This window comes from Callospermophilus lateralis, chromosome 10 (assembly GCF_048772815.1).
Source record: "Callospermophilus lateralis isolate mCalLat2 chromosome 10, mCalLat2.hap1, whole genome shotgun sequence".
Taxonomy (NCBI): domain Eukaryota; kingdom Metazoa; phylum Chordata; class Mammalia; order Rodentia; family Sciuridae; genus Callospermophilus; species Callospermophilus lateralis.
Window position 1 is genome coordinate 131,545,706 of NC_135314.1, and position 13,763 is coordinate 131,559,468.

Consider the following 13,763-nt stretch of genomic DNA (forward strand, 5'->3'; position numbering starts at 1 on the left):
TCTTAAATTTCAAATTCTACAAAACAGGTCACTTTGAGATTACCTTTATTTTTAAACTATTTCATATTATGCAGTCCTAAAAATATTGGTCACAACTTGATTGCTTAGCATTTTGCTTTTGACTTCCTTTTTCTATAATAAGATTTGAAGGAACTGACCAAATTTGGTATTCTGAAATATTATGTGTATATTCAGCCAACTTTCATCAGACCACAGACTAGAGGTCAAAAAGAAAGCTCTGCTGGATCTATTCATGGGTTTCAACAAAACAGCTGTTTCAGGAATTTGTTCTCAGAGCAAGAATGAGAATTCAAGAAAACTCTAATTGGTACAATTTCTGTGGAAACTGGCAAGTTTCACTTTGAAACAAGGAAATGTAAAATTTTATATTCAACAAGTTAGTAAATCCTAGGCTCAAATGTAAGCATTCCACCACTATAAAGAACAAACAGAAAGTTTAAAAATTAGTTATGTGGAATATAGTCAGGGACAGATGCTGCAACACTCACTTCGTATCTCACAGGAACTCAGAAGAACTGGAACATGCATCCTCATCGCCCATTTGTGGACAAACATCCACAAAGAACCAGCTAAGACTAAAGTTGGGTATTATTTGAAGGCACCAACAAGAGGCTTCTGGAAATCTTAATTGTGTTTTCTATTTTTTTTTTTTTATTAGTTGTTGATGGACCTTTATTTTATTTAATTATATACGGTGCTGAGAATTCAACCCAGTGCCTCACACATGCTAGGCAAGTGCTCTACCACTGAGCCACAATCCCAGCCCCAACTGTGGTTTCTTAAAAAATAAATAAATAATTAAGTAGCATATGATGCAGAGATCTGACAAAGACCCTTCCTAACCCAAGGCCACATGCATATAAAGAAACTCACCTGTGTTATACTCCTTTAACTGCAACTCCTTCACAGGCATGCCATCGGAAGTCTGAAAGGCATTAAGAATCTGCAAGAAAATGGTATTTACACACAATGATACAAATCATCTTCAAAGTGAATTTTATATTTTCCCTACTGGTTTTTATTCTACATGATTTAAAGCTATGATTATTTTATAAAGGCAAAATTAAGACATGCACACGAGATGCTCAAAAAAATGCTAAATGAATAGAACATGCTTATTCAAAAATTCCTAAGTGTAAAAGAAAATCAGATGAGCATAACCTTCAAGAGCTCAAACTCTGATATCAAACTGTCTGAATTCCAAGCATCTCCTCCTCACTTGTTGTGTAACCTTTCAGTGTCTAGTTAATTATCTGTTAAACATAAAATGATGCACTAAGCTCATTCAGTCCAGAGCCATGGTAATTCAGTCTGGTCAGTTTTTTCTTTATATTCAAATGAATCATTCTCTAACTACAAATGTCACTTCTTCAGTGATACCTAACTGCAAAATCCAAAGTCACATCTACATCTTTTGTTCTTGTTGTTCTGGGGATCAAACCCAGGTACTTGTACATGCTAGGCAAGTACTGTGCTAGTTACATCCCCAGCCCTAAACCTTTAGTGTTCTTCAGAAAATGTATCATTGTTTCAAAATGTTACCTATCTTTTGTTTGCTTTTGTATTATTGATGGAGGTAGTGACTTTATAATATTCACTGCTATATCATTCAGTGCCTGGTACTCAATATAGGTTGAATCCTTAATCCAAAAATCTGCTTCAGATTTTGCAGCATTTTGGATTTCAGGTTTTCCTATTAGGTATGCTCAGTAAAGTCTACTCCAAAATTCCCAAATCCAAAGCCCCCAAATCTGAAATACATCTGATCCCAAACATTTCAGATATGGAATCTTCAACCTATAATACTTAACACTTGCAGTGAATGTATTAAGAATACCTATTCAGGGGTTGGGGTTGTGGCTCAGTGGTAGAGCACTCGCCTAGCACAAGCAATGAGCTGGGTTTGAGCCTCAGTACCACATAAAAATAAATAAAAGTATTGTGTCCAACTACAACTAAAAAAATATATTAAAAAAAAAAAAAGAATATCTATTCATTCTGGGCAGGGTGACACACCAATCTCTAATCCCAGTTACTTAGAAGGCCAAGGCAGGAGGACCAGAAGTTCAAGGCCAGCCTTAGCAACTTAGCAAGACCTTGTCTCAAAAAAGTGTAGGGTGGGGTGGGGTGCCTAAGGATGTGGGCTCAGTGGTTCGGCACCCCCTGGATTCAATCTCCAGTATCCCCACCAACCAAAAAAAGAAAGAAAAGAACCCTATTCATGGTCATTATAATTAAGTGAATTAATGCTTATAAGCATACACAATGCCTGTCACAGAATAAGTACTATTAGTTCCTGTTGCAATATCCTGACCAATTCTTCCATAACTTCTGCCATAAATTTAGTCAGTCTATCCTAACTGAGCAGATAGGCAGCTTCCAAACTCATACTACTATAAATCAGTATCTTTATTTATGGACTCCTGAAATAATATGCCCTACCAGATGATTACCAGGTCACCATTTGTCATGTTTTTACAAACCTCACCTCAGTGAATACATATATAACTAGCAAAATATGAATAAGTTCTATGAATTATACCAAAGTCAATTCCCTGGTTTAGATATACTACAGTTATCCAACATATTAACACCAAGGGAAGTTGGGTAAAGAATACACATGCTTTTCTTTCCTATACATTTCTTTATACTTTCCTGTGAATCTATAATTTTTAATTGACAGAGACAGAAAAAAACACATGCCTCACCTCTTCTTTTGTGGCATTTTCAGGCACCCCACTTAATCGAATAAGCCTGCTAGGCTTCTCCTCACTTGTGCCAGTCCTGTAATCTTGATCCTTAAATTCAGAATATAAAATTATTTCACCAATAAATATACTTTTGTGTGAAAAGTGAAAACAACATGAAATATAGGTATTCAGGATCAAAAATGAAAATGACTGAATCATGTAAAGATGTGAAAAAATATGACTTTATTATTTTAAATTTTGACTTCAAATCCCAGGCTCATTAAAGAAGTCTTTTGTGTGTGTGTGTGTGTGTGTGTGTGTGTGTGTGTGTGTGAAGGGGAGGGTGCTAGGGATTAAACCCAGGGCCTTGTGTATGCAAGGCAAGCACTCTACCAACTGAGCCATATCCTCAGCCCAAGGAATCTTAAAATTGTAAAATAAAACATAAAGAGAAATAATACTGGGCTGAGAGTTTAACTAAGTGAGAGCACTAGCTTAGCATGCGCAAGACCCTCGAATTTCAATCCCCAGCATCAAAAAGAAAAAGAGAGAGGCTCAGTGAGCACTTGCCTAGCATGCGTGAGGCACTGGGTTCAATTCTCAGCACCACATATAAATAAATGAATAAAATAAAGATTCATCAACATCTAAAAAAAAAAAGAGAGAAAAACAAATTAGCCCCAATAGGACTTTCATAGAAAAACAAACAAAAAATATTATTATTCCCAAAACTGTATTTTTTTCCTGAATGAGCAAATAGCAAAAAGGGAAATCTGAGCAGATGTCATTTAATAAAGATGACTTCTTATAAACAAATTTCAGAACAAAGTCAAAAGGTGTCATGTAAGTATAAACCACACAACTTAACAGTAAAATTCAAAGAAATCTGTATTCTTCATACTTATAAAAGCCTTAGCTCCAATTTTCCTCCATTTCGAAATTATAGTTAGAATTTAACTTTTAAGAAAAAGTCTCCTGTAACTAAATGACCATATCTCCCTCCAATCAATTTCTCTCCATTTCAAAAGATAAAAGCTGAAAAAACTTTTGAGAAAGACTCCTATAACTAAATGATCCTATCTCCTAGTTATGCCTATTGCCTAGCATAATCAACATTATGTGTTCTCTTTTACTCTTAAAAGCAAACTGATTTAGATAATAAATTATGTGGTCACCAGGCTCTAACATTCTCAAAACCCATTATTGGGTAATATATATTAAGAGCACTGTCCAAAATAATAGAAACCTAAATAGAAATTGATAAAATCTATTTTAAAGATAACATCTTCTTATTAAATTGCAAACACAAACTTCCTTGCATAGAAATGTAACATTTAAAATTGATTAAATTAGCTACAAAAAGATACAAAGGGCTGGGACTGTAGCTCGGTGGCAAAGCGCTTGCCTAGCATGTATGAGGCACTGGGTTCGATCTTAGCACCACATAAAAATTAACAATTAAAATAAAAAGCATTCTGTCTATCCACAACTACAATTTTTTTTTTTTTTTAAAAAAGAAGATAATAACAATTTTTTTAAGTTGTCGATGTTTAATCTGGTGGGGGGAGGGTGGGGAGGGTTACTGAGGATTGAACTCAGGGGCACTCAACCCCTGAGCCACATCCCCAGCCCTATTTTGTTTTTTATTTAAAGACAGGGTCTCACGGAGTTGCTTAACACCTCACTTTTGCTAAGGTTGACTTTGAACTCGTGATGCTCCTGCCTCAGCCTCCCAAGCCACTGGAATTACAGGCGTGCTAATTTTTTTTTAATTTATTCATATTCTGTGCTAAGAATCAAACCACATGCCTCATACATGCTAGGCAAGCATTCTACTACTGAGCCACAAATCCAGCCCAAATTACAACTTTTGAATAACTTCCTCATGACTACAGAGAGACTCTTAGGTAGCCTGAGTTTAAGTAAGAAAATGAATCCTAAATCACAATGCTTGACTATCAAAAAGTTGTGAAAATCACTTCCCAAAGATAGTTACTTTTCAGATTAAATCATCCCAAGGTATTTAAATCAGCCCAATAAAGCAAAATAATGAATCAACACCTGTCAAAAAGATTATATGGTTGGCGAAGTGGCACACACCTATAATCCCAGCAACTGGGAGGTTGAGACAAGAGGATCACAAATACAAAGCCAGCCTCTGCATCTTAGCAAGGCCCTAAGCAATTTAGGGATACTCCATCTTAAAATAAAAAATAAAAAGGGCTGGGAATGTGGCTCAGAGGTTAAGTGCCTCTGGATTCAATCCCTGGTACCCACTCTGCCCAAAAAATATTATCTGAACTGAGGCCCCTTTCTCTAGAGATTTACATTCCTACATTTCAATAGTGAATACAAAATCTGCTTTTTCTATTGAGATGAGGTCTTTTGTTGTTGCTGTCTGTTTTTGTTTTGGGTACTAGGAACTGAACCACTAAGCTACAACTCTAGTTGTATTTTGAGACAGGGTCACTAGGTTCCTAAGGTTGGTCTCAAACTTGCAATCCTCCTGACTCAACCTCCTAGGTTGCTAGGATTATAGGTGTGTGCCACCATGCCCAAACAAATTTTGCCTTTTTTGTTCTGCAGCCCTGGGGATTGACCAAATTTTGCTTTTTAATAGTTGGGCAATGAGACATCAAGGACTCAAGGTCCTAGATTCTATACTTAATCCTTCAGAAATGCCTTATGAAAAAAGAAAAAAGCAATCCACCTCATCAACATACCTGTAGGTCTCGTTGAGTTTTGCCCTCTGGAAAAGACTTGCTCTGGCCATAGCCAAATATCTGGCTCCCTGGCAACCTATGATCCACATCACGGTACTCCATGCTTCTGTAATCAGTGTCTTGTTGACCAAGAAAATCCAGATCGCCTTCTTCTTTAAACAGACGAGCGTCTGAACTCTGTTCACCTCCAGAAAGCTGTGATTTGTTTTGGTCTTGAGTTGGACTTTGGCTGTTCTGAAAGTCTGATGGAGATTCATGTTCAAAGGCTACACCTTTTGTTTCTCCTTCTCTTGTTTCTGAATGCTCAAATTCTGCCTTCTGAACACCAAAAGTGGGCTTTTCTACTGTATGGTCATGTGTGGATTCTTCTCTCTTGTTCACACTGACACCAGAATGTTCTCTATCTTGTGCAGAGGGCTGAATGTAATCCAAAATTTTTTGATCCACAGGAGGCATCTCCCTATCTTTAAATTCCATACAAGGTCCCACCTCTCTGCCCCTAAAATCCTGATCAGTCCTGGACCGGTGTCTACCTCTGAAATTTGAATGTGGTGTATCCCTGTCCCTAAAGTCTAGATCAGTAGTACCTGAACCTCGCCCTCTAAAGTCTACCTGTGTTCCGTCTTTGTCCCTGAAGTCCAAATCAGCTATATCTCTATTCCTAAAATCAGAACGAGATTGATCTCTAGTCCTGAAATCCAAATCTGATAAATCTCTTGCCCTAAAATCTGCATGGGATCCATCCCGGCCTCTAAAATCTAAATCATAGGTACCCCGGCCCCTAAAGTCAGATGGAGGAGCATCCCTACCTCTGAATTCAACAGTGTGAGCATCCCTGTCTCTGTAGTTCATATGTGGTGTCTCCCTACCTCTATAATCCATTGAAGTACCATCTCCACCCCTGTAGTCCATAGGTGGCCCTTCTCTATCCCGAAAATCCCCAGAATGTATGTCCCTACCCCTGAAGTCCAACTGTGATGAATCTCTGCTCTGGAAATCAGAAGATGAAAAATCTCCTCCCCTGAAATCATGTCCAGGTCCCTCCCCTCCTCGATAGTCACCATGTGGTCCGTCTCTAGCTCCATAGCTGAAAGAATGCTCCTCTACATTTGCAAAGGGAGGCCCCGAATGCCCCTGGAAATCAAAGGGAAGTGAATCTCTGCCAGGAAAGTTGCCAGAGTGTCTCTCTTGAGCATGACTCTTAAGGGGAGGAGGAGGATAATCCCTGTTCCACCCGGGAGCAAACCTTTCTTCTTGGCTCCCACTGTAGAAACAAAGACAGTGTTATTCATATTGTCCAGAGAGTTTGAAATCTACACACCAGCATATTCTTCTCTAATCACAGCACATTCTTCTTTAAACATTTTTTTTTTTTTGGCAGAGTTCTGTAACAAGGTCCTAGATCTGCAGAAAACAGCAAAGTTTTGCTATTTTAAGACGAAGTGACGAGTAAACTTTTATGCTCCCATTTCAGAACACGAGGAAAGTCAACACAAGGTTTTCAACATGACTGCTGCACAAAAAGCTTTCACCCAGTCCTGCAACAGGGAAAATCCGCAATACCAGATAAGCTAACAATGGTGACATACTACAAAAATGTCCATTTCCTAAAGCCAGGGAACTTAGAATTCCAAGGTCAACATGATGATTCCTACACATTGGAAAAATCAATGCAATGTAAATTTCTTACACTAAGTTTTAGGAAGTGTCTACTGCTGCATCTAGGGGTAATATCCCAAAATATTTAATTATGACTACAGCCTGGATACCACCCAATCAAAATGGATTCAGGCCCCCCCAAAAATGCTGGTTGTACATCATCACCATTAGGAGCAACACCAGTGTTTACAAGATAAGCAACCTTCTGGCTGCATCTAAATCCCAGTTCTACAGTGACTCTGCCTGAAAATACTCTCAGCTGGGTCTAATTATTGTAACTACCCAAGGGTATCACAGAAATTAGCATGAATCATGCCACAAAGCATGTGTAAGCTAAGCAAGAGCATCTAGGAGCTTAAAACTAGAAGAGACCTAGTGACAAGTTTAGGTCTTTAAGCATTATTCCCATGTCCCAAATGAAGAAAAATATATTCCTGTACCAATGCCTAACTTTACACAGAAACAAAATGTATTTTAAAAATAGGTACAGTATTAAACTCACAATTTCAGTTTATAGAACGCAATAGATAAACAAGAGCTGGCTCAATCTTTCATTCTACCCAACTTCTTCCCTTTCCCTAACTTTCATTTTAGTTTTGGTCAAACATTATGGAATTTAAGTAGGCAATAAGGCACCTAGAATCCTGGGTAAGGACACATGAAAAAGGAAAACATAAAATTATTTGAAAGGTCATCTGTTGTTTAGCAGTAAAACAAAAGTATTAAGAAATCAAGACCAACTCAGTTCTCCCTTCAGAACATGCAGTTTCTAGTCTAAGACACTTCTGAGTACAGACTATACCATGATTAAAAAAAATCCAAAGGACAACTAATTCTGGGTCACTCATTTCAAGAAAGTTACACTACCAATTCTTTTTTTAAAGTAATAGAAACTTAACATTAACCTAAACATGAGAATGATATACATTTAATGAATTTGCAGAACATAATGTCTTCCATGGGCTCCTATTAACATTAGTTATGTTCATCATAAGAGAAACAAGTTTAAATGTTCTTCATAAGTAACACAAAGTAAGATGTTATCGTTAACTATAGTGTCTCTCATATTTAAAAATCATTCAACAGCTGGGTATAGTGGTACACACTTGAAATCCCAGCTATTTGGGAGGCTGAAGCAGAAAGATTTTAAGTTTTTGGTAAATTAGCAAGAATATCTCCAATAAAAAATAAAAAGGGATGAGAATGTAGCTCAGTGATAGAGCACCACAAGTACCACAAAAAAAAATATGTATCATTAAAGTCCTATTAATTAGCTTGTGGGAAGACTGAAGACTCCTCAGATTCACAGTATAAGTGTTAGCATCTAAATCTATATGTTTACTTGCCAGAGCATTTTCTGAGCAGAACACACCCAACTTCTGACTCTGAGTACTGCCCTAAGGATTACTTTACCCTCCTAAGAGAAAGTAGATCAAAAGTAACTGATTATATGAAGATATCCCCCCCCCCCCCCGCATTGGAAATGGAATGCAGGAGCATTCTACCAACAAGCTACACCTCTACACCTCCAGTACTTTTTATTTTGTTAATGTAATTTTATTTTTGGTACTGAGGATTGAACCCAGGGGCTTTACCACTGAGCTACAACCCTTTTTTATTTTTTGAGACAGTCTCCCTAAGTTGCTTAGGGCCTACACTAAATTGCTGAGGCTGGCCTAGAACTTACAATTGATCCTCTTATCTCAGCCTCCAGAGTCTCTGGGATTACAGGCAACTGCCATTGCACCCAGCCTTTTTAATTTTGAAACAGGGTCTCCCTAAATTTCCAAGGCTGGCCTCAAATTTGTAATCCTCCTGCCTCAGACTCTTAAGTCTGTGATTATAAGTATGTGCCACAATGCCCAGCTATATATATAGGATTCTTAAACTATTTTAAAGGGTTGGGGAAGTACTTCAGTAGTGTAGTATCTGCCTAGCATGCACAAGACCCTGGGCACAAATATAAAAACAAAACAAAACAAAAAACGATATTTTATACATTCTAATCCTGCAAAATACCTATTTTTGGTTTAAATTAGTCCCCCCAAAGAGGAATATTATATAAACTATATCTCCCTCTAGTCTAAAATCTTAAAAATAAGCGGGGTTCAGGGCACATGCCTGTAATCCCAGTGGCCCAGAAGGCTGATTCAGGAGGATCACAATTTCAAAGCCTGCCTCAGCAACTTAACAGGGCCCTAAGCAACTAAGAAAGATCCTATCACTAAATAAAATGTAAGTAAAAAGGGCTGGGAATGTGGTTCAGTGGTTAAGCATCCCTGGGTTCAATGCCCAGTACAGAAAAAAAAAAAAAAAAAAGAAATCTTAAAAATAAGGTTTGGGGATATGGCTCAGTGGTGGAACACTTCTTATATGTCTGAAGCCCTAAGTGTCATCCCTAGCACCACCATCCCCCCATAAAAAAAATTTGTTTTAATGATGATACAGGGTTTGGGGATTTAGCTCAGTGGCAGACAACTTGCCTAGCATGCCCAAGGCCCCGAGTTGAGTCCTTGGTCCTAAAAAAGGTACAAAAGAGCTGGGTCCAGAGCCGCATGACTGTATAATCTCAGGAAATTGGGAGGCTGAGGCAGGAAGATCTCAAATTCAAGACCCACCTCATTAACTTGGTGAGATCCTCAGCAACTTAGCAAGACACTGTCTCAAAACTAAAAATTAACTGAGCACAGTGGCACACAGTTATAATCCCAGAAGCTCAGGAGGTTGAGGCAGGAGGATTGTGAGTTTAATGCCAGCCTCAGCAACTTAGTGAGGCTCTAAACAACTCAGTAAGATCCTGTCTCTAAATAAAATACAAAAAAGGGCTGGGGATATAGCTTAGTGATTGAGTGCCCCGGGTTCAATCCTCAGTACAAAAAAAAAAAAAAAAAAAAAAACCCTAAAAATTAAAAAATAAAAAGGAGGGCTGGGGATGTGGCTCAAGCGGTAGCACACTCGCCTGGCATGCGTGCAGCCCGGGTTCGATCCTCAGCACCACATACAAACAAAGATGTTGTGTCCGCCAATAACTAAAAAATAAATATTAAAAAAATTCTCTCTCTCTTTCTCCCTCTCTCTCTCTCTCCCTCTTTTTAAAATAAATAAATAAATAAATAAATAAAAATAAAAAGGAATGAGGATGTAGCTCAGTGGCAAAGCTCCCCCTGGGTTCAATCCCTGGCACACATACACACACACACAAATACTATCATCAGTGCATCAGTGAGTATTATACTAGCTATAAAAACATTAATTCTACAGGGGTGCCATAGCACATGCCTGTAATCCTAGCTACTTGGGAGGCTAAGGCAAGATAATCACAAATTCAAGGCCAGGCTGGACAACTTAGCAAAACTCAATTTAAAATTAAAAGGACTTTGGGGATGGAATTGTGGCTCAGTAGCAGAGTGCTTGCCTCACATATGTGAGACACTATGTTCGATCCTCAGCACCACACAAAAAGTAAATAAATCAAATAAAGATATTGTGTCCAGGGCTGGGGTTGTGGCTCAGCAGTAGAGCACTCACCTAGCACATGCAAGGGCCTGGGTTCGATTCTCAGCATCAATAAAATATAAATCGATTGTGGACTGGGATTGTGGCTCAGTGGTAGAGTGCTTGCCTAGCATTCATGAGGCACTGCGTTTGATCCTCAGCATCACATAAAAATAAAAAATAAAGATATTGTGTCCACCAAAACTAAAAAATATTTTTAAAAAATAAATGTATTGTGTCCAACTACAACTAAAAAATAAACATTAAAAAAAATATATTGTGTCCATCTAAAACCAAAAAAAAAAAAAAAAGAAGAATCTGGCTTTAAAAAAGAAAAAAAAATTAAAAGGACTAGAGATGTAGTTCAGTGGTAAAGTACCCCTAGATTAAATCTCCTAGTATGAAAAAATTTTTTAAAAATTAATTCCAGGGCTGGGATTGTGGCTCAGCAGTAGAGCACTCGCCTAGCATGGGCAGGACCTGGGTTCAATTCTCAGCACCACATAAGAATAATGGCATTGTGTTGTGTCCATCTATACCTAAAAATAAATAAATATTTAAAAGAAAAAATTAATTCCAGAACTAGGCCCAAGGGCACATACTTGTAATCTCAGCTACTTGAGCCAAGGTGGTCAAGCCAGCTTGGACAATGTAGCAAGATTTTGTCTCAAAAATAAAGGAAGTGGGCTGGGGATGTGGCTCAAGTGGTAGCGCACTGGCCTGGCATGCGCGGGGCACTGGGTTTGATCCTTAGTACCACATAAAAATAAATAAAGATACTGTGTCCACCTAAAACAAAATATATATAAATTTTTTTTAAATAAATAAAATAAAGGAAGTGAGGCTGGGGATATGGCTCAATTGGCAGAGTGCTCATCTCCCATGCACAAGGCCCTGGGTTCAATCCCCAGCACACAAAAAGAAAAAGAAAAAGGAAGAGCCAGGCATGGTGGCACTTGCCTGTAATCCCAGCAGCTCACGAGGTTGAGACAGGAGGATCGCAAATTCAAAGCCAGCCTCAGCAACTCAGCGAGGCGCTAAACAACTCAGCGATATCCTGTCTCTAGGATCAATAGGGATAGGAATATGGCTCAGTGGTTGAGTGCCCCTGAGTTCAATCCCTAGTATCAAAAAAGAAAACAAAACAAAGTTAACTCATTATAAAAATGTGAAATACAACCCAGAGGAATTTAGTGAGACCCTTATCTCAAAATAAAAAATAAAAAGAGCTTGAGATGTAGCTCAGTGGTAGAGTGCTCTGGTTCTTCAATCCCCAGTATGGTGTAACACACACACACACACACACACACACACACACACCACTCCATTTTCAAATAAATGCTAAGATGTTCTCCACTTGTTCATACCTAGTAACTCCTAAAATCAGAGACCTATAAATGAACTTTAAAATGTACATTTTGCTAACTGTTCCTACTAACCAAGTATGCATTACTTTGCTATAAAAAAATAAATATAAATAAAACATATAGCAATATTTTTAATGCTTACATAAAGTATTAAGATTATGCACAACTATAATAACACACCAATTTAAAATGTGGGAGGGAAAAAACGTTATAAGAACCCAGCAATGATGGCACATGCCTATAATCCCAGTAACTTGGGAGGCTGAAGCAAAAGGATCAAAAGTTTGAGGCAAGCCTCAGCAACTTAGTGAGCTCTAAGCAATTTAGCAAGACACTGTCTCAAAAGAAAAAATAAAACAGTCTGGGGTTGTAGCTCAGTGGTAGAGTGCTTGCTAGCACATGTGAAGCATTGGGTTCAATTCTCAGCACCACATAAAATAAATAAATAAAATAAAGGAACCAAGTGCCATGGCACACACCTGTAATTCCTGTGGCTCAGGGGCTGAGGCAAGATGATCATGAGTTCAAAGCCAGCCTCAGAAACTCAGCAAGGCCCTAAACAACTCAGTGAGACCCTATCTCTAAATAAAATACAAAATAGGGCTGATATATGGCTCAATGGTCGAGTGCCCCTGAGTTCAATCCCCGGCATCAAAATAAAATAAAAGTATTATTATGTCCATCTACAACTAAAAAAAAAACAGGCTGGGCTGGGGATGTGCCTCAGTGGTTAAGAAAAAAAACTGTTATAAGACAAAACCCTTGGCATGCTTCATAATCAGTCTCACAGTCATTTTAGAAATGACTAACAATGGGTTGAGGATATAGCTCAGTGGTAGAGCACTTGCCTAGCATGTATGAAGTTCTGAATTCCATTCTCATTCCCTAACACCCCATAAAATGAAAAAGAAATGATTGAAACTTTTTAAATAGTTTCTGTTTCTAAAAACTCAAGAGTTATTTCTCCACGAAGAAATGTTATATTATACACTTATCATTAAAATACTGACAATTTCAATATTCAGATTTCAGAACTTACCGAAAAGGTCCTGTTCTGTTAGCAGATCGAGAATCCCCCCACATCTCTTTCTATATCAGGAGGGCCCCAGTAAGTAGATCCTTTTTTCTAACAAACTCTACTTAGAGCAGTACCTGTATAAAATAAACCACAAAAAAGTAAGCACTTGAGAACATAAAGCAAAGACTAAACCAGTTGATCTCTGTGTGGTATATCAGGAACTACCACATTAGCAGGAATATTTTTGGAAGTAACTCCTGAATATTTACATATTAACTTATAATGACAAAAAAATACAGTTTCAATGAAAAATATATATTCTTCATTACTACAAACTTTTAAAATATATTCAAAATATATTACTACTAAGAGTTTCACATTTATTAAATTAAATAAGCACTTATTAATTTTGCTAGCACCCATGTATACTGCATTTTGGGAAATATCATCTTAGCATTTAACCTCCTTCTCAGTCCAAGTAGCTAATCCTACACCATTCAATCTGACTAATCTAGATTAGTTTATTATCTTCACCAAAAGTGATTGCTTTAAAGACACAGATCAAGCAAATATCTCCAGAACTTTTTCTTCAGCTATTTAAAACTCTTTATATTTGGCAAGGGTTTCCTAAATATGAAACTAGCAACAAAACTGACAAAATAAAAAATAGACAAAGTGGACTTCAAAATTAAAAAACTTGGGCTGAGGTTGAGGCTCAGCAGTAGAGCACTTGCCTACCATGTTTGGGGCACTTAGTTCGATCCTCAGCACCACATAAAAATAAATAAAA

The 13,763-nt window shown here is 37.7% G+C and overlaps 1 protein-coding gene across 4 annotated transcripts in view; it reads right to left on the minus strand.

The window, feature by feature from the left end:
• The window catches only part of Rbm6 (RNA binding motif protein 6), a 97,312-nt gene that overhangs the window by 69,631 nt on the left and 13,918 nt on the right, over positions 1-13,763 (minus strand). Inside the window, exons 2-5 of one of the 4 annotated variants that reach the window (XM_076867291.2) lie at positions 12,995-13,107; positions 5,435-6,698; positions 2,730-2,819; positions 895-964 (exon numbers count right to left, since the gene is read on the minus strand). In XM_076867291.2, coding sequence (XP_076723406.2) covers positions 895-964; positions 2,730-2,819; positions 5,435-6,698; positions 12,995-13,038 — 1,468 coding nt within the window. In that variant the 5' untranslated portion in view covers positions 13,039-13,107. Of the gene's footprint in view, positions 1-894; positions 967-2,729; positions 2,820-5,434; positions 6,699-12,994; positions 13,108-13,763 lie in introns of those variants that run through there. The other 3 variants (XM_076867292.2, XM_076867295.2, XM_076867293.2) reach the window with 3 other exon arrangements.